General features: G+C 58.7%; 1 protein-coding gene and 1 pseudogene across 1 annotated transcript; both read left to right on the forward strand.

Moving 5' to 3' along the window:
* The first annotated feature begins 1,325 nt into the window (after positions 1-1,325).
* On the forward strand, positions 1,326-3,021 carry LOC134739939 (putative uncharacterized protein FLJ46235). The gene is made up of 3 exons (XM_063668466.1): positions 1,326-1,398; positions 1,867-2,120; positions 2,454-3,021. The coding sequence occupies exons 1-3, from the start codon at positions 1,326-1,328 to the stop codon at positions 2,637-2,639; spliced, it is 513 nt and encodes a 170-aa protein (XP_063524536.1). The 3' UTR covers positions 2,640-3,021.
* Positions 3,017-14,323, forward strand: LOC134737578 (putative uncharacterized protein FLJ46235; annotated as a pseudogene).
* Positions 14,324-20,167: the final 5,844 nt, after the last annotated feature.

Raw genomic sequence — 20,167 nt, forward strand, 5'->3', positions numbered from 1 at the left:
CAGGGAGGCTGAGACTGCAGTGAGTCATGATCAGGCCTCTGCACTCCAGCCTGGGTGACAGAGTGAGACCCTGTCTCAAAACAACAAAAAAGTAGCAGCTAACATCAACTGACCTTTTACCAGGTGCCTATTAATACCATAGTTTAATTTCTTATAACTGTTTCTTATTTCACTTACCAAATCTGTCTTCAGTTACTCCCAGATTTTTACTTTGTTTGTACAGATGACCTTTTGTTTAGATTGAATTGTCTCCCCAGAAGTAAGATTACTGTGAGTCATGGTGAATGGACATTCTCATTACCCTTGATGTAAATTGACAAGGTTTTGGGTGCCTCCCAGCTATAATCTTAGCACTTTGGGAGGCTAAGACAGGAGGATTGCTTGAGGCCAAGAGTTGGAGGAGGCAGTATGGCAGTATGGTGAGACCCTGTCTCTATTATTTTAAAAAATTGACAAGCTTTACCCTGGAAGGCTTATACACAATTTAAACACCCCTCATAGTATAAGAAAGTGTGCACAGGGTATTATAATTTAGTAAGTCATTTTTTGTTTGATTATTTTAAATAGATAAAAGACCTCATATTACTTTACTTGTCACATTTCAACATCTTTCCTTAGCTTATTAGCTCTATTTCTTTTCTGTCTGTAAATGGTGGTTGTTGTTTTGTTCTTTGAGACAGGCTCTTGCTCTGTCACCAGGCTGGACTGTAGTGGCATAATCATGCCTCACTACAGCCTTGACCTCCCAGGCTCAAACTTCAGCATTCCAAGTAGCTGGAACTACAAGTGTGCACCACCACTCCCAGCTAATTTTTTTCTTTTTTTGGATAGAGACGGGGTCTCACTGTGTTGTCCAGACCGGTCTCTAGCTCCTGGCCTTAAGCAGTCCTCCTGCATTAGCTTCTCAAATTGCTGGAATTTCAGGCATGAGCCACCATGCCTGGCCTAGGCTAGTCCTATATTCTCTAGAGTTCTCTTTACTTTGTGCTAGCCAATCTCTCATTATGCTGTTCACCTGTTATAATGAATAATTCTCTGTATTAAATTTTACCACTTTAAACTTTTGAGTGGTTTATGCTTCCTGATTGGACTCTGACTAATATGCTAGGAAGGGTCCCAGGAGATAAACCCACACAGATGAGATTTGGGCATAGGTTTGGTTTCCCAGGGGGCAGTGCTGAGCTCTTTGCCAGTGGGAAATGGGATGCTGGTGATTTCCAGGAAGTGACCTCACAATGACTCAAGCTACCACTTATGTTGATTGTGACAAAATGCCAGCTGAGGCACATGCCTTGGGAGCTAAGTGGTTGCTGCACTTGACCACTATGAAGACTAGTGTGGGAAGGGTCGTTTTGGATGCACTTGAGCAGGGGTCCCCAACCCCTGAGCCATGGAGCCGTAAGGAGCCACACAGCAGGAGGTGAGTGGTGTCGAGTGAGGGAAGCTTCGTCTGTATTTACAGCCACTCCCCTTTGCTCACATTCCCGCCTGAGCTCCACCTTCTCAGATCAGCAGCAGCATTAGATTCTCATAAGAGAACGCACCCTGTTGTGAACCGTGCATGTGAGGGATCTAGGTTGCGCTGTCCTTATGAGAATCTAATACCTATTGATCTGTCACTTTCTTCCATCACGCTCAGATGGGACCATCTAGTTGCAGGAAAACAAGCTTAACACGCCCACTGATTCTACATTATGGTGAGTTCTATAATTATTTTATTATATATTACAGTGTAATAATGGAAATAAAGTGCCTAATAAATGTAATGTGCTTAAATCTTTTGGCCCAGCTCCTACCTCCCGGCAGCCTCTCCAGGCCCAGAACTTTCTCCAGTCAGCCTCTACAGACCAAGCTCATGACTCACAGTGGCCTATTTAGGCCCATACCCTACCTCACGGCAGTCTCCGCAGATGAGGCTACTGCCTCACAACAGCCTCCACAGGCACAGCTCCATCGTTACAATGGCCTCTTTAGACCCAGCTCCTGCCTCCCAGCCTTCTCTCCAGGCCCTGAACTTTCTCAAGTCGACCTCACCAGGCCCAGCTCCTGCCACTCATTGGCTTCCCAAGGGCCAGCTTTTGCCTCACGGCCACCTTCCAAGACCCAGCTCCTGTTTTACAGTGGCCTCTTGAGGCCCATCTTCTGACTCCCGGCAGCCTGTACAGGCCCAGCTCCTGCCTTACAACGGCCTCTTTAGTCCCAGCTCCTGCCTCTTTGCAGGAGGCCCAAATGTCCTCAAGTCCAGGCCACAAAATCCAGGGCCAAAATGTCCACAAGTCGGCCTCTCAAGGCCCAGCTCCTGCCTTTCGTTGGCGTCTCCAGGCCCAGCTGCTGCCCCCAGGTGGCCTCTACAGGCCGTGCTCTTTCTTCTGACTGTGTCTGGAGGTCCAACTCCTGCCTCAGAACAACCTCTTTTGGCTCAGCTCCTGCCCAGCTCCTAGTGGCCTTTGTAGGCCCAAAACTGCCTCAAGTCAAGCTTTCCAGGCCCACCTTCTGCCTCCCAATGGCCTGGACAGGCCCAGCTCCTGCGTGACAATGGCCTCTCCAGGCCCAGCTTTTGCCTCACAGAGGCCTTCCCCAAACAAGGTCCTACCTGCCTCCCAGCAGCCTCAACAGGCCCAGATCCTTCCTCACACTAATCTCATTAGGCCCAGCTCATGCCTCACGGTGGCCTCTCCAGGCCCAGCTCCTGCCCCCCGACAGGCTGTCCATGTCCGAAACTTCCTCAAGTCAGCCTCTCCAGGCACAGCTCCTGCCTAACATTGGCCTCTTTAGGCACAGATCATGCCTTGGTGGCCTCTCCGGGCCCAGCTCCTGCATCCCAGCAGCTTCTCTAGACTGAGAACTTTCTCAACTCTGCCATTCCAGGCAGGCCCAACTCGTGCCTTCCGTCGGCCTCTACAGGCTCAACCTCTGCCTCACAGCAGATTTTCCCGGCCCAGCATGTGCCTCACCGCAACCCCCTAGGCCAAGCTCCTGCCTTTCAGCAGCCTCTACAGGCCCCACTCCTACCTCAATGGCCTCTCTAGGGCAAGCTTATGCCTCACAGTGGCCATTCTGGCCCAGCTTTTGCCTTTTGGCAGCATCTCCAGACCCAGAACTTCCTCAAGTGCGCCTCTCCAGGCCCAGCTCTTCCTCCTGGCGGCCTCCGCAGGCCCAGACTGTTGTCAAGTCGGCCTGTCCAGGGTCAGCTCCTGCCTCCAAGTCGTCCTCAAGTCGGCCTCCCCAGGCCCAGCTCCGGCCTCTCAGCGGCCTCTCCGGGTGCAAAAGTTCCTCGAGTCAGCCTCTCCAGGCCCAGCTCCTCCTGCCTCCCAGTGGCCTCTTTCAGCCCAGCCCAGCTCATGCCTCCCGGCGTCCTTCCCAGGCCCCGCTTTTGACTTTCGGCGGCCTCTGCAGGCCCGAATTTGACCTCCAGTCGGTCTCTCCAGGCCCGGCCTCCTGCCTCCCGAAGGCCCGCACAGGCCCAGCCTCTGCCTCACGGCGGACTCTCCACGCCCAGCTAGCTCTCACCTCACTGCGGCCTCCCCAGTCCAAAGCTCCTGCCTTTCCGCCGCTTCGGCAGGCCCGGCTCCCGCCTGCCAGTGGCCTCTTCAGGCCCATGGGGCTCATTCCTCACAATGGCCTTTCCAGGCCCAGTTTTTCCCTTCCGGCGGCCTCTCCGGGCCCAGAACCTCCTCAAGTTGGCCTCTCCAGACCCACTTGCAGCCTCCCGGCGTCCTCTCCGGGCCCAGCTCTTCCGCCCAGCTGCGTCTCCAGGCCCGACTCCGGCCTCCCAACAACCTCTTTGGACTCAGCGCCTGCCCAGCTCCTGGCGGCCTTGGTCGGCCCACAGCTTCCTCAGGCCAAGCTCCCCAGGCCCAGCTCAGGCCTCATGGTGGCCTCTCCAGGCTCAGCTCCTGCCTTCCAACGGCGTCTCCAGGCCCCAAACGGCGTCCGGTCGGTGGGCTCCTCCAGGCCCAGCTTGGGCCTCCCGGCGACCTCTGCAGGCCCAAGTCGTCCTGAAGTAAGCCTCTCCAGGCCCAGCTCCGGCCTCCCAGCAAGCAAGCTCTTTTGGCTCAGCTCCTGCCCAGCTCCCGCCGGCCTTTGTAGGCCCCGAACTTTCTCCAGCCAAGCTCTTCAGGCCAACCTCCTGCCTCCCGGTGGCCTGAACAGGCCCAGCTGTGGCTGGAGAACAGCCTCTGCAGGCCTCTCTCTTGCCTGCCAAGGGCTTCTCCAGGCCTAGCTCTCGCCCCACGGCGGCCTCCCGGGGCCAAGTCCCTGCCTGCGTCCCGGCAGCCCGCGAGCGGCCCAACTCCTCCCTCATGGTGACCTGTTGAGGCCCAACTCATGCCTTTGGCACCTTGCCCAGAGGCGTGAGCCCCTGCCTCACACTGGCCTCTCTCACGATGAGAGAGGACCTCTCTCAAACTAGGACTTCTCTCAGCGTGAGGGAGAACCTCCCTCAGACTGAGAGAGGACCTCTCAGAGGATCTCTCTCAGGCTGAGAGGCCCTCCCTCACACTGGCCTGTTGAGGCCCAACTCATGCATCTGGCACCCTGCCCAGAGGCGTGACACCCTGCCTCACACTGGCCTCTCTCATGCTGACTGAGAGAGGACCTCTCTTATGCTGAGACAGGACCTCTCTCACGCTAGGACTTCTCAGCATGAGAGAAGACCTCTCTCAGCATGAGAGAGGACCTCTCTCACGCTAGGACTTCTCTCAGCGTGAGGGAGGACCTCTCTCAGAGGACGTCTCTCAGCGTGAGGGAGGACCTCTCTCAGAGGACCTCTCTCAGTGTGAGGGAGGCCCTCTCTGAGCGTGAGGGAGGACCTCTCTCAGAGGAACTCTTACGCTGAGAGAGGTCCTCCCTCACGCTGGCCTGCTGAGGCCCAACTCATGCCTCTGGCACCCTGCCGAGAGGCGTGAGCCCCTGCCTCACACTGACCTCTCTCACGCTGAGAGAGGACCTCTCTCACGCTAGGACTTCTCAGCGTGAGAGAAGACCTCTCTCAGAGGACCTCTCTCAGTGTGAGAGACGACCTCTCAGAGGACCTCTCTCATGCTGAGAGGTCCTCACTCACGCTGAGAGAGGTCCTCTGAGAGAGGTCCTCCCTCACGCTGAGAGAGGTCTGCTGAGAGATGTCCTCCCTCACGCTGAGAGAGGTCCTAGCTTGAGAGAGGACCTCTCTCAGCGTGAGAGGGGTCCTCTCTCAGCGTGAGAGGGGTCCTCTCTCAGCGTGAGAGAGACCAGTGTGAGGCAGGGACTCACGCCTCTTGGCAGGGTGCCAGAGGCATGAGTTGGGCCTCAGTAGGACAGCGTGAGGGAGGGCCTCTCAGTGTGAGAGAGGCCTCAGAGAGGTCGTCTCTTACGCTGAGAGAGGTCCTCTGAGAGAGGTATTCTCTCATGCTGAGAAGTCGTAGCGTGACAGAGGTCCTCTCTCAGCGTGAGGGAGGACCCCTCTCAGCGTGAGGGAGGACCTCTCTCAGAGGACCTCTCTCACGCTGAGAGAGGTCCTCCCTCACGCTGGCCTGTTGAGACCCAACTCATACCTCTGGCACCCTGCCCAGAGGCGTGAGTCCCCGCCTCACATTGGCCTCTCTCACGCTAGGACTTCTCAGCATGAGAGAAGACCTCTTTCAGAGGACCTCTCTCAGCGTGAGAGATGACCTCTTTCAGAGGACCTCTCTCAGCGTGAGAGATGACCTCTTTCAGAGGACCTCTCATGCTGAGAGGTCCTCCCTCACGCTGGCCTGTTGAGGCCAAACTGATGCATCTGGCACCCTGCCCAGAGGCGAGAGCCCGTGCCTCACACTGGCCTCTCTCACGCTGACAGAGGTCCTCTCTCACGCTAGGACGTCCCTCAGCGTGAGGGAGGAGCTCTCTCAGAGGACCTCTCAGCATGAGGGGAACTCTCTCAGAGGACGTCTCTCAGCATGAGGGAGGACCGCTCTCAGAGGACTTCTCTCAGCATAAGGGAGGACCTCTCTCAGAAGACCTCTCTCAGCGTGAGGGAGGACCTCTCTCATAGGACCTCTCTCAGAGTGAGGGACGACCTCTCTCAGTGTGAAGGAGGACCTCTCTCTGAGGACCTCTCAGCGTGAGGGAGGACCTCTCATCGTGAGGGAGGACCTCTCTCAGAGCACCTCTCTCAGCATGAGGGAGTACCTCTCTCAGAGGACTTCTCTCAGCATGATGGAGGACCTGTCTCAGAGGACCCCTCTCAGCGTGAGGGAGGACCTCTCTCAGAGGACCCCTCTCAGCGTGAGGGAGGACCTCTCTCAGAGGACCTCTCAGCGTGAGGGAGGACCTCTCTCAGAGGACCTCTCTCAGCATGAGGGAGGACCTCTCTCAGAGGACCTCTCTCACGCTGAGAGAGGTCCTCTCTCACGTTGACCTGTTGAGGCCCAACTCATGCCTCTGGCACCCTTCTCAGAGGCGTGAGCCCCTACCTCACACTGGCCTCTCTCACGCTGAGAGAGTTCGTCTCTCATGCTAGGACGTCTCTCAGCATGAGGGAGGACCTCTCTCAGAGGATCTCTCTCAGCATGAGGGAGGACCTCTCTCAGAGGACCTCTCTCAGCGTGAGGGAGGACCTCTCTCAGAGGACCTCTCTCAGCGTGAGGGAGGACCTCTCTCAGAGGACCTCTCTCAGCGTGAGGGAGGACCTCTCTCCGAGGACCTCTCTCACCGTGAGGGAGGACCTCTCTCAGAGGTCCTCTCTCAGCGTGAGGGAGGACCTCTCTCCGAGGACCTCTCTCAGCGTGAGGGAGGACCTCTCTCCGAGGACCTCTCTCAGCGTGAGGGAGGACCTCTCTCAGCGTGAGGATGGACCTCTCTTAGGGGACCTCTCTCAGCGTGAGGGAGGACCTCTCAGAGGACTTTTCAGCGTGAGCGAAGACCTCTGTCAGAGGATCTCTCTCAGCATGAGAGACGACCTCTCAGAGGACCTCTCTCACGCTGACAGTTCCTCCCTCACGCTGGCCTGTTGAGGACCAACTCAGGCCTCTGGCACCCTGCCCAGAGGCATGAGCCCCTGTCTCACACTGCCCTCTCTCACGCTGAGAGTTCCTCTCTCACGGTGAGAAAGGTCCTCTGACAGAGGTCCTCCCTCACGCTGAGAGAGGTCCTCTCAGAGGGGTCCTCCCTCACGCTGAGGTCCTCTGAGAGAGGTCCTCCCTCACGCTGAGAGAGGTCCGCTGAGACAGGTCCTCCCTCACGCTGAGAGATGTCCTCTGAGAGAAGTCCTCCCTCACGCTGAGAGAGGTCCTCTAAGAGAGGTCCTCCCGCACGCTGAGAGAGCTCCTCTCTCAGCGTCAGAGAGGAACTCTCTCAGCATGAGAGAGGACCTCTCTAAGCATGAGAGGCGCCAGTGTGAGGCAGGGGTTCACGCCTCTAGGCAGGGTGCCAGAGGCGTGAGTTGGGCCTCAACAGGCCAGCGTGAGGGAGGACCTTTCAGCGTGAGAGAGGTCCTCTGAGAGGTCGTCCCTCACGTTCAGAGAGGTCCTCTGAGAGAGGTCCTTGCTCACGCTGAGAGAGTTCCCCTGAGAGAGGGCCTCCCATACGCTGAGAGAGGTCCTCTGAGAGAGGTCCTCCCTCACGCTGAGAGAGGTCCTCTTAGAGAAGTCCTCCCTCACGCTGAGAGAGGTACTGCCTCATGCTGAGAGAGGTCCTCTGAGAGAGGTCCTCCCTCACACTGAGAGAGGTCCTCCCTCACACTGAGAGAGGTCCTCCCTCACGCTTAGAGAGGTCCTCTGAGAGACGTCCTCCCTCACGCTGAGAGAAGTCCTCCCTCACGCTGAGAGAGGTACTGCCTCACGCTGAGAGAGGTCCTCTGAGAGAGGACCTCCCTCACACTGAGAGAGGTCCTCCCTCACGCTTAGAGAGGTCCTCCCTCACGCTTAGAGAGGTCCTCTGAGAGACGTCCTCCCTCACGCTGAGAGAGGTCCTCCCTCACGCTGAGAGAGGTCCTCTGAGAGAGGTCCTCCCTCATGCCGAGAGAGGTCCGCTGAGACTGGTCCTCCCTCATGCTGAGAGGGGTCCTCTAAAAGAGGTCCTCCCTGACGCTGAGAGAGCTCTTCTCTCAGCGTCAGAGAGGAACTCTCTCAGCGTGAGAGAGGACCTCTCTAAGCATGAGAGGTGCCAGTGTTAGGCAGGGGCTCACGTCTCTGGGCAGGCTGCCAGAGGCATGAGTTGCGCCTCAACAGGCCAGCGTGAGGGAGGACATCCCTCATGCTGACAGAGGTCCTCTGAGAGAGGTCCTCCCTCACAGTGAGAGAGGTCCACTGAGAGAGGTCCTGCCTCAAGCTGAAAGAGGTCCTCCCTCACGCTGAGAGATGTCCGCTGAGAGATGTCCTCCCTCACGCTGAGAGAGGTCCTAGCTTGAGAGAGGACCTCTCTCAGCGTGAGAGGGGTCGTCTCTCAGCGTGAGAGGGGTCGTCTCTCAGCGTGAGAGAGGCCAGTGTGAGGCAGGGAGTCACGCCTTTGGGCAGGGTGCCAGAGGCATGAGTTGGGCCTCAATAGGCCAGCGTGAGGGAGTGCTTCTCAGCGTGAGAGAGGTCCTCTGAGAGGTCGTCTCTCACGCTGACAGAGGTCCTCTAAGAGAGGTCCTCCCTCATGCTGAGAGAGGTCCTCTGAGAGAGGTCCTCCCTCACGCTGAGAGTTCCTCTGAGAGAGGTCCTGCCTCACGCTGAGAGAGGTCATCCATCACGCTGAGAGGGGTCCTCAGAGAGGTCCTCCCTGACGCTGAGAGAGGTACGATGAGAGAGGTCCTCCCTCACACTGAGAGAGGTCCTCTGAGAGAGGTCCTCCCTCACGCTGAGAGAGGTCCTAGCGTGAGAGAGGACCTCCTTCAGCGTTGGAGTGGACCTCCCTCAGCGTGAGAGAGGACCTCCCTCAGCGTGAGAGAGGACCTCCCTCAGCGTGAGAGAGGACCTCCCTCAGCGTGAGAGAGGACCTCCCTCAGCGTGAGAGAGGACCTCCCTCAGCGTGAGAGAGGACCTCCCTCAGCGTGAGAGAGGACCTCCCTCAGCGTGAGAGAGGACCTCCCTCAGCGTGAGAGAGGCCAGTGTGAGGCAGGGGCTCACGCCTCTGGGCAGGGTGCCAGAGGCATGAGTTGGGCCTCAACAGGCCAGCGTGAGGGCGGACCTCTCAGCATGAGAGAGGTCCTCTTAGAGGTCGTCTCCGACGCTGAGAGAGGTCCTCTGAGAGAGGTCTTCTCTCACACTGAGAAATCCTGGCATGAGAGAGCTCCTCTCTCAGCGTGAGAGAGGACCTCCCTAAGCATGAGAGAGACCAGTGTGAGGCAGTGGCTTACGCCTCTGGGCAGGGTGAGAGAGGCATGAGTTGGGCCTCAACAGGCCAGCGTGAGAGAGGTCCTCTGAACGAGGTCCTCTCACGCTGAGAAAGGTCCTCTGAGAGAGGTCCTCCCTCACGGCGAGAGAGGTCCTCTGAGAGAGGTCCTCCCTCACGGCGAGAGAGGTCCTCTGAGAGAGGTCCTCCCTCACGGTGAGAGAGGTCCTCTGAGAGAGGTCCTCCCTCACGGCGAGAGAGGTCCTCTGAGAGAGGACCTCCCTCACGCTGAGAGAGGTCCGCTGAGAGGCCGTCCGTCACGCTGAGGGAGGTCCGCTGAGAAAGGTCCTCCCTCACGCTGAGAGAGGTCCTCTGAGAGAGGTCCTCCCTCACGCTGAGAGAGGTCCGCTCAGAAGGTCCTCCCGCACGCTGAGAGAGGTCCTAGCGTGAGAGAGGACCTCTCCCAGCATGAGAGAGGCCAGTGTGAGGCAGTGGCTCACACCTCTGGGCAGGGTGCAGAGGCATGAATTGGGTCTCCACAGGCCAGCATGAGGGAGGTCCTCTCAGCGTGAGAGAGGTCCTCAGAGAGCTCGTCTCTCACGCTGCGAGAGGTCCTCTGAGAGAGGTATTCTCTCACGCTGAGAAGTCATAGCGTGACAGAGGTCCTCTCTCAGCGTGAGGGAGGACCTCTCTCAGCGTGAGGGAGGACCTCTCTCAGAGGACCTCTCTCACCGTGACGGAGGACGTCTCTCAGAGGACCTCTCTCACGCTGAGAGAGGTCCTCCCTCACGCTGGCCTGTTGAGACCCAACTCATACCTCTGGCACCCTGCCCAGAGACGTGAGTCCCCGCCTCACATTGGCCTCTCTCACGCTAGGACTTCTCAGCGTGAGAGAAGACCTCTCTCAGAGGACCTCTCTCAGCGTGAGAGATGATCTCTCAGAGGACCTCTCTCATGCTGAGAGGTCCTCTCTCACGCTGGCCTGTTGAGGCCCAACTGATGTGTCTGGCACCCTGTCCAGAGGCGAGAGCCTGTGCCTCACACTGGCCTGTCTCACGCTGAGAGAGGTCCTGTCTCACGCTGAGAGAGGTCCTCTCTCACGCTGAGAGAAGTCCCCTCTCACGCTGAGAGAGTTCGTCTCTCATGGTAGGACGTCTCTCAGCATGAGGGAGGACCTCTCTCAGAGGACCTCTCTCAGCATGAGGTAGGACCTCTCTCAGAGGACCTCTCTCAGCGTGAGGGAGGAACTTTCTCAGAGGACCTCTCTCAGCGTGAGGGAGGAACTCTCTCAGAGGACCTCTCTCAGCGTGAGGGAAGACCTCTCTCCGAGGACCTCTCTCAGCGTAAGGGAGGACCTCTCTCAGCATGAGGATGGACCTCTCTTAGGGGACCTCTCTCTGTGAGGGAGGACCTCTCTCAGTGTGAGGGAGGACCTCTCTCAGAGGACTTTTCAGTGTGAGCGAAGACCTCTGTCAGAGGACCTCTCTCAGCGTGAGAGACGACCTCTCAGAGGACCTCTCTCACGCTGACATGTCCTGCCTCACGCTGGACTGTTGAGGCCCAACTCAGACCTCTGGCACCCTGCCCAGAGGTGTGAGCCCCTGCCTCACACTGGCCTCTCTCACGCTGAGAGAGTTCCTCTCTGACGGTGAGAGAGGTCCTCTGACAGAGGTCCTCCCTCACGCTGAGAGAGGTCCGCTGAGACAGGTCCTCCGTCACGCTGAGAGATGTCCTCTGAGAGAAGTCCTCCTTCACGCTGACAGAGGTCCTCTGAGAGAGCTCCTCCCTCACGCTGAGAGAGCTCCTCTCTCAGCGTCAGAGAGGTGCTCTCTCAGCGTGAGAGAGGATCTCTCTAAGCATGAGAGGCGCCAGTGTGAGGCAGGGCTCACGCCTCTGGGCAGGGTGCCAGAAGCACGAGTTGGGCCTCAACAGGCCAGCGTGAGGGAGGACCTCTCAGCGTGAGAGAGGTCCTCTGAGAGGTCGTCTCTCACGTTGAGAGAGATCCTCTGAGAGAGGTCCTCCCTCACGCTGAGAGAGGTACTGCCGCACGCTGAGAGAGGTCCTTTGAGAGATGTCCTCCCTCACGCTGAGAGAGATCCTGTGAGAGATTTCCTCTGTCACGCTGAGAGAGGTCCTCCGAGAGAGGTCCTCCCTCACGCTGAGAGAAGTCCTCCGAGAGAGTTCCTCCCTCATGCTGAGAGAGTTCCTCCCTCACGCTGAGAGAGTTCCTCCGAGAGAGGTCCTCCCTCACACTGAGAGGGTCTTCCGAGAGAGGTCCTCCCTCAGGCTGAGAAAAGTTCTCTGAGAGAGATCCTCTGAGAGCAGTCCTCCCTCACGCTGAGAGAGTTTGTCTGAGAGAGGTCCTCCCTCACGCTGAGAGAGGTCCTCTCACGCTGAGAGAGGTCCTCTCTCACGCTGAGAGAGGTCCTCTGAGGTCCTCCCTCACGCTGAGAGAGGTCCGCTGAGACAGGTCCTCCCTCACGCTGAGAGATGTCCTCTGAGAGAGGTCTTCCCTCACGCTGAGAGAGGTCCTCTGAGAGAGGTCCTCCCTCATACTGAGAGAGCTCCTCTCTCAGCGTCAGAGAGGAACTCTCTCAGCGTGAGAGAGGACCTCTCTAAGCATGAGAGGCGCCAGTGTGAGGCAGGGGCTCACGCCTCTGGGCAGGGTGGCAGAGGCATGAGTTGGGCCTCAACAGGCCAGTGTGAGGGAGGACCTCTCTCAGCGTGAGAGAGGTCCTCTGAGAGAGGTCCTGCCTCATGCTAAGAGACGTCCTGTGAGAGAGGTCATCCCTCATGCTGACAGAGGTCCTCTGAGAGAGGTCCTCCCTCAAGGTGAGAGAGGTCCACTGAGAGAGGTCCTCCCTCACGCTGAGAGAGGTCCTCTGAGAGAGGTCCTCCCTCACGCTGTGAGAGGTCCTCTGAGAGAGGTCCTCCCTCAGCTGAGAGAGGTCCTCTGAGAGAAGTCCTACCTCATGCTGAGAGAGGTCCTCCCTCACACTGAGAGAGGTCCTCTGAGAGAGTTCCTCCCTCACGTTGAGAGAGGTTCTAGCGTGAGAGATGACCTCTATCAGCGTGAGAGAGGACCTCTCTCAGCGTGAGGGAGGACCTTTCTCAGCGTGAGGGAGGAGGTCTCTCAGCGTGAGGGAGGACCTCTCTCAGCGTGTGGGAAGAACTCTCTCAGTGTGAGGCGGGACCTGTCTCAGCGTGAGGGGTGACCTCTCTCAGCGTGAGACAGGACTTCTTTCAGTGGCAGAGAGGCCAGCGTGAGGCAGGGGCTCACGCCTCTTGGCAGGGTGCCAGAGGCAAGAGTTGGGCCTCAAGAGGCCAGCGTGAGGAAGGACCTCTCAGCGTGAGAGAGAAACTCTGAGAGGTGGTCTCTCATGCTGAGAGAGGTCCTCTGAGAGAGATCTTCTCTCACGCTGAGAAGTCCTAGTGTGAGAGAGGACCTCTGTCAGCGTGAGAGAGGCCAGTATGAGGCAGGCACTCACGCCTCTGGGTAGGGTGCGAGAGGCATGAGTTGCGCCTCAAGATGCCAGCATCAGGGAGGACCTCTCTGAGGATAAGAGAGGTCCTCCGAGAGAGGTCCTCCCTCACAATGAGGGAGGTCCTCTGAGAGAGGTCCTCCCTCACGCTGAGAGAGGTCCTCTGAGAGAGGTCCTCCCTCATGCTGAGAGAGGTCCTCTGAGAGAGGTCCTCCCTGACGCTGAGAGAGGTCCCCTGAGAGAGGTCCTCTGTCACGCTGAGAGAGGTCCTAGCGTGAGAGAACTCTCTCACCGTGTGAGAGGACCCCTCTCAGTGTAAGAGGGGACCCCTCTCAGCGTGAGAGAGGCAAATGTGAGGCAGGGGCTCACGCCGCTGGGCAGGGTGACAGAGGCATGAGTTGGGCCTCAACAGGCCAGCGTGAGGGAGGAACTATCAGCGTGAGAGAGGTCCTCTGAGAGATCGTCTCTCACATTGAGAGAGGTCCTCTGAGAGAGGTCCTCGCTCACGCTGAGGGAGGTCCCCTGAGAGAGGGCCTCCCACATGCTGAGAGAGTTCCTCTGAGAGAGGTCCTCGCTCATGCTGAGAGAGGTCCTCTTAGAGAACTCCTCCCTCACGCTGAGAGAGGTCCTCAGAGAGAGGTCCTCCCTCACGCTGAGAGAGGTCCTGTGAGGGAGGTCCTCCGTCACGCCAAGAGAGGTCCTCTGAGAGAGGTCCTCCCTCACGCTGAGAGAGGTCCTCCGAGGTCCTCCCTCACGCTGAGAGAGGTCCTCAGAGAGAGGTCCTCCGTCACGCTGAGAGAGGTCCTCTGAGAGCGGTCCTCCCTAACGCTGGGAGAGGTCCTCTGAGAGAGGTCCTCCCTCACACTGAGAGAAGTCGTCTGAGAGAGGATCTCTCTCAGCCTGAGAGAGGCCAGTGTGAGGCAGGGGCTGACGCCTCTGGACAGGGTGCCAGAGGCATGAGTTGGGCGTCAACAGGCCAGCGTGCGGGAGGACCTCTCAGCGTGAGAGAGGTCCTCTGAGAGGTCGTCTCCACTCTGAGAGAGGTCCTCTGGGAGAGGTCTTCTCTCAAGCTGAGAAGTCCTAGCGTGACAGAGCTCCTCTGTCAGCATTAGAGAGGACCTCTCTCAGCGTGAGAGAGGACCTCCTTCAGCGTGAGAGAGGCCAGTGTGAGGCAGGGGCTCACGCCTCTGGGCAGGGTGCCAGAGGCAGGAGTTGGGCCTCAACAGGCCAGCGTGAGGGAGGGCCTCTCTCAGCGTGAGAGAGGTCCTCTGAGAGAGGTCATCCCTCATGCTGAGAGAGGTCCTCTGAGAGAGTTTCTCCCTCACGCTGAGAGAGGTCCACTGAGAGAGGTCCTCCCTCACGCTGAGAGAGGTCCTCTGACAGAGGTCCTCCGTCACGCTGAGAGGACCTCCCTCACGCTGAGAGAGGTCCTCCCTCATGCTGAGAGAGGTCCTCTGAGAGAGGTCCTCCCTCATGCTGAGAGAGGTCCTCTGAGAGAGGTCCTCCCTCACTTCCTCCCTCACGCTGAGAGAGGTACTCCCTCAAGCTGGCCTGTTGAGGCCCAACTCATGCCTCTGGCAGCCTGCCCAGAGGCGTGAGCCACTGCCTCACACTGGCCTCTCTCACGCTGAGAGACGTCCTCCCTCACACTGAGAGAGGTCCTCCCTCACGCTGAGAGGTACTCCTTCAAGCTGGCCTGTTGAGGCCCAAATCATGCCTCTGGCACCCTGCCCAGAGGCGTGAGCCACTGCCTCACACTGGCCTCTCTCACGCTCAGAGAGGTCCTCTCTCACGCTAGGACCTCTGTCAGTGTGAGGGAGGACCTCTCTCAGAGGACCTCTCTGAGCGTGAGGCAGGACCTCTCTCAGAGGACCTTTCTCATCGTGAGGGAGGAACTCTCTCAGAAGACCTCTCTCACGCTGAAAGAGGTCCTCCCTGACGCTGGCTTGTTGAGGCCCAACTCATGTATCTGGCACCCTGCCCAGATACGTGAGCCCCTGCCTCATACTGGCCTCTCTCACCGTGAGAGAGGTCCTCTCTCACGCTAGGACTTCTCAGCGTGAGAGAAGACCTCTCTCAGAGGACCTCTCTCTGCGTGAGAGACCACCTCTCAGAGGACTTCTCTCACACTGAGATGTCCTCCGTCACGCTGGCCTGTTGAGGCCCAACTCTTGCCTCTGGCACCCTGCCAAGAAGCGTGAGCCCCTGCCTCACACTGGCCTCTCTGACGCTGAGAGAGGTCCCCTCTCACGCTGAGAGAGGTCTCGTCTCACGCTGAGAGAGTTCTTCCGTCACGCTGAGACAGGACCTCTCTCAGAGGACCACTCTCAGCGTGAGGGAGGAACTCTATCAGAGGACCTCTCTCAGCGTGAGGGAGAACCTCTCTCAGCGTGAGGGAGGACCTCTCTCAGCGTGAGGGAGGACCTCTCTCAGCGTGAGGGAGGACCTCTCAGCGTGAGGGAGGACCTCTCTCAGAGGACCTCTCTCAGCGTGAGGGAGGACCTCTTTCAGCGTGTGGGAGGACCTCTCTCAGTGGACCTCTCTCAGCGTGAGAGAGGACCTCTCTCAGAGAACCTCTCTCAGCGTAAGGGATGACCTCTCTCAGAGGACCTCTCTCAGCGTGAGAGAGGTCCTCCGTCACGCTGGCCTGTTGAGGCCCAACTCATGCCTCTGGCACCCTGCCCAGAGGGGTGAGCCCCTGCCACACACTGGCCTCTCTCACGCTGAGGTCCTCCCTCACGCTGAGAGAGGTCCTCTCTCAGCGTGAGGGAGGACCTCTCTCAGAGAACCTCTCTGAGTTCCTCCCTCACGCTGAGACAGGTCCTCCCACACGCTGGCCTATTGAGGCCCAACTCATGCCTCTGGCACCCTGCCGAGAGGCGTGAGCCCCTGCCTCACACTGGTCTCTCTCACGCTGAGTTTCTCCCTCACGCTGAGAGAGGTCCTCCCTCACACTGAGTGAGGACCTCTCTCAGAGGAGCTCTCTCAGCGTGAGGGAAGACCTCTCTCAGAGGACCTCTCTCAGTGTGAGGGAGGACCTGTCTCACAGGACCTCTCTCAGCGTGAGGGAGGACCTCTCTCACAGGACCTCTTTCACCGTGAGGGAGGACCACTCTCCGAGGTCCTCCCTCACGCTGGCCTGTTGAGGCCCAACTCATACCTCTGGCACCCTGCCCAGATGCGTGAGCCCCTGCCTCATACTCGCCTCTCTCACGCTGAGGGAGGTCCTCTCTCACGCTGAGGGAGGTCCTCTCTCACGCTGGGGGAGGACCTCTCTCACGCTGGGGGAGGACCTCTCTCACGCTAGGACTTCTGAGCGTCAGAGAAGACCTCTCTCAGAGGACCTCTCTCAGCGTGAGAGAGGTCCTCCGTCACGCTGGCCTGTTGAGGCCCAACTCATGCCTCTGGCACCCTGCCCAGAGGGGTGAGCCCCTGCCACACACTGGCCTCTCTCACGCTGAGGTCCTCCCTCACGCTGAGAGAGGTCCTCTCTCAGCGTGAGGGAGGACCTCTCTCAGAGAACCTCTCTGAGTTCCTCCCTCACGCTGAGACAGGTCCTCCCACACGCTGGCCTATTGAGGCCCAACTCATGCCTCTGGCACCCTGCCGAGAGGCGTGAGCCCCTGCCTCACACTGGTCTCTCTCACGCTGAGTTTCTCCCTCACGCTGAGAGAGGTCCTCCCTCACACTGAGTGAGGACCTCTCTCAGAGGAGCTCTCTCAGCGTGAGGGAAGACCTCTCTCAGAGGACCTCTCTCAGTGTGAGGGAGGACCTGTCTCACAGGACCTCTCTCAGCGTGAGGGAGGACCTCTCTCACAGGACCTCTTTCACCGTGAGGGAGGACCACTCTCCGAGGTCCTCCCTCACGCTGGCCTGTTGAGGCCCAACTCATACCTCTGGCACCCTGCCCAGATGCGTGAGCCCCTGCCTCATACTCGCCTCTCTCACGCTGAGGGAGGTCCTCTCTCACGCTGAGGGAGGTCCTCTCTCACGCTGGGGGAGGACCTCTCTCACGCTGGGGGAGGACCTCTCTCACGCTAGGACTTCTGAGCGTCAGAGAAGACCTCTCTCAGAGGACCTCTTTCCGCGCGTGAGACCACCTCTCAGAGGACCTCTCTCACGCTGAGATGTCCTCCGTTACTCTGGCCTGTTGAGGCCCAACTCTTGCCTCTGGCACCCTGCCAAGAAGCATGACCCCTGCCTCACTCTGGCCTCTCTGACGCTGAGAGATGTCCTGTCTCACGCTGAGAGAGGTCCCTTGTCACGCTGAGACAGGTCCCGTCTCACGCTAAGAGACTTCTTCCCTCATGCTGAGAGAGGTCCTCCCTCACGCTGAGAGAGGTCCTCTGAGAGAGGTCCTGCCTCACGCTGAGAGGTTCTCCATCATGCTGAGAGAGGTCCTCTGAGAGAGTTCCTCCCTCACGCTGAGAGATGTCCGATGAGAGAGGTCCTCCCTCACGTTGAGAGAGGTTCTCTAAGAGAGGTCCTCCCTCACACAGAGAGAGGTCCTCTGAGGGAGGTCCTCCCTCACGCTGAGAGAGGACCTAGCATGAGAGAGGACCAAGCATGAGAGAGGACCACTCTCAGCGTGAGAAGACCTCCATTAGCGTGAGAGAAGACCTCCCTTAGCGTGAGAGAGGACCTCCCTCAGCGTGAGAGAGGACCTCCCTCAGCGTGAGAGTGGACCTCCTTCAGCGTGAGAGAGGACCTCCGTTAGTGTGAGAGAGGAGCTCCCTCAGCATGAGAGAGGCCAGTGTGAGGCAGGGGCTCACGCCTCTGGGCAGGGTGCCAGATGCATGAGTTGGGCCTCAACAGGCCAGCGTGAGGGCGGACCTCTCAGCATGAGAGAGGTCCTTTGAGAGGTCATCTCCCACACTGAGAGAGGTCCTCTGGGAGAGGTCTTCTCTCACGCTTAGAAGTCCTAGCGTGATAGAGGACCTCTCTAAGCGTGAGAGAGGCCAGTGTGGGGCAGTGGCTCATGCCTCTGGGCAGGGTGCCAGAAGCATAAGTAGAGCCTCAACAGGCCAGCGTGAGGGAGGTCCTCTGAGAGAGGTACTCCCTCACTCTGAGAGAGATCCTCTGAGAGAGGTCCTCCCTCACGCTGAGAGAAGTCCTCCCTCACACTGAGAGAGGTCCTCTGAGAGGTCCTCCCTCACGCTGAAAGAGTTCCTCTGAGAGAGGTCCTCCCTTACGCTGAGAGGTCCTCCCTCACGCTGAGAGAGGTCTTCCCTCACGCTGAGAGAGGTCCTCCTTCACGCTGAGAGAAGTCCTCCCTCACGCTGAGTTAGGTCCTCTGAGAGAGGTCCCCTCTCAGGCTGACAGAGGTCCTCTGAGAGAGGTCGTCTCTCACGCTGAGAGAGGTCCTCTGAGAGAGGTCTTCCCTCACACTGTAAGAAGTCCTCTGAGAGAGGTCCTCCCTCACGCTGAGAGGGGTCCTATTAGAGAGGTCCTCCCTCATGCTGAGAGAGGTCCTCTGAGATAGTTCCTGCCTCACGCTGAGAGAGGTCTTCTGAGAGAGGTCCTCCCTCACGCTGAGAGAAGTCTGCTGAGAGAGGACCTCTCCCAGCGTGAGAGAGGTCGTCTCCCAGCGTGAGAGAGGCCAGTGTGAGGCACGGGCTCACGCGTCTGGGCAGGGGGCCAGAGACATGAGTTGGGCCTCAGCAGGCCAGCGTGTGGGAGGACCTCTCAGTGTGAGAGAGGTGCTCTGAGAGGTCGTCTCTCACGCTGAGAGAGGTCCTCTGAGATAGGTCTTCTCTCACGCTGAGAAGTCCTAGCATGAGAAATGTCCTCTCTCAGCGTGAGAGGGGACGTCTCTCACTGTGAGAGAGGATAGTGTGAGACAGGGGCTCACGCCTCTGGGCAGGGTGCCAGAGGCATGAGTTGGGACTCAACAGGTTAGCGTGAGGGAGGACTTCTCTCAGCGTGAGAGAGGTCCTTTGAAAGAGGTCCACCCTCACGCTGAGACAGGTCCTCTGAGAGAGGTCCTCCCTGACGCTGAGAGAGGTCCTCTGAGAGAGGTCCTTCCTTACGCTCAGAGAGGTCCTCTGAGAGAGGTCTTCCCTCACGCTGAGAGAGGTCTGATGAGAGAGGTCCTGCCTCACGCTGAGTGAGGTCCTAGCGTTAGAGAGGACCTCTCCCAGTGTGAGAGAACCTCTCTCAGCATGAGAGAGGACCTCTCCCAGCGTGAAAGAGGACCTTTCCCAGCGTGAGAGAGGACATCTCCGAGCGTGAGAGAGGCCAGTGTGAGGCAGGGGCTCACGCCTCTGGGCAGGGTTCCAGAGGCATGAGTTGGGCCTCAACAGGCCAGCGTGAGGGAGGACCTCTTTCAGCGAGAGAGAGGTCCTCTGAGAGAGGTCCTCCCTCACGCGGAGAGAGGTCCTCTGAGAGAGGTCCTCCCTCGTGCTGAAAGAGGTCCTCTGAGACAGGTCCTCCCTCACGCTGAGAGAGGTCCTCTGAGAGAGGTCCTCCCTCGCGCTGAGAAAGGTCCTCTGAGAGAGGTCCTCCCTCATGCTGAAGGAGGCCAGTGTGAGGCATAGGCTCACACCTCTGGGCAGGGTGCCAGAGACATGAGTTGGGCCTCAACAGGCCAGCGTAAGGGAGGACCACTCAGCGTGAGAGAGGTCCTCAGAGAGGTCGTCTCCCACGCTGAGAGAGGTCCTCTGAGAGAGGTCTTCTCTCACGCTGAGAAGTCTTAGTGTGAGAGAGCTCCTCTCTCAGCGTGAGAGAAGACCTCTCTAAGCGTGAGAGAGGCCAGTGTGAGGCAGGGGCTCACGCCTCTCGCAGGGTGCCAGAGGCATGAGTTGTGCCTGAACAGGCCAGCATGAGGGAGGACCTCTCTAAGCGTGAGAGAAGTCCCTGAGAGAGGTCCTCCCTCACGGTGAGAGAGGTCCTCTGAGAGAGGTCCTCCCTCACGCAGAGAGAGGTCCTCTGAGAGAGGTCCTCCCTGACGCTGAGAGAGGTCCTCTGAGAGAGGTCCTCCCTCACGCTGAGAGAGGTCCTCTGAGAGAGGTCCTCCCTGACGCTGAGAGAGGTTCGCTGAGAGAGGTCCTCCCTCACGCCGAGAGTGGTCCTCTGAGAGAGGTCCTCCCTCACGCTGAGAGAGGTCCGCTGAGAGATGTCCTCCCTCATGCTGAGATAGGTCCTAGCTTGAGAGAGGACCTCTCTCAGCGTGAGAGGGGTCCTCTCTCAGCATGAGAGAGGCCAGTGTGAGGCAGTGACTCACGCCTCTGGGCAGGGTGCCAGAGGCATGAGTTGGGCTCAATAAGCCAGCGTGAGGGAGCGCCTCTCAGCGTGAGAGAGGTCCTCTAATAGGTCGTCTCTCATGCTGACAGAGGTCCTCTAAGAGAGGTCCTCCCTCACGCTGAGAGAGGTCCTTTGAGAGAGGTCCTCCCTCGCGCTGAGAGAGGTCCTAGCGT

Source organism: Pongo pygmaeus, chromosome 6, assembly GCF_028885625.2.
Source record: "Pongo pygmaeus isolate AG05252 chromosome 6, NHGRI_mPonPyg2-v2.0_pri, whole genome shotgun sequence".
In the NCBI taxonomy this organism is placed as follows: domain Eukaryota; kingdom Metazoa; phylum Chordata; class Mammalia; order Primates; family Hominidae; genus Pongo; species Pongo pygmaeus.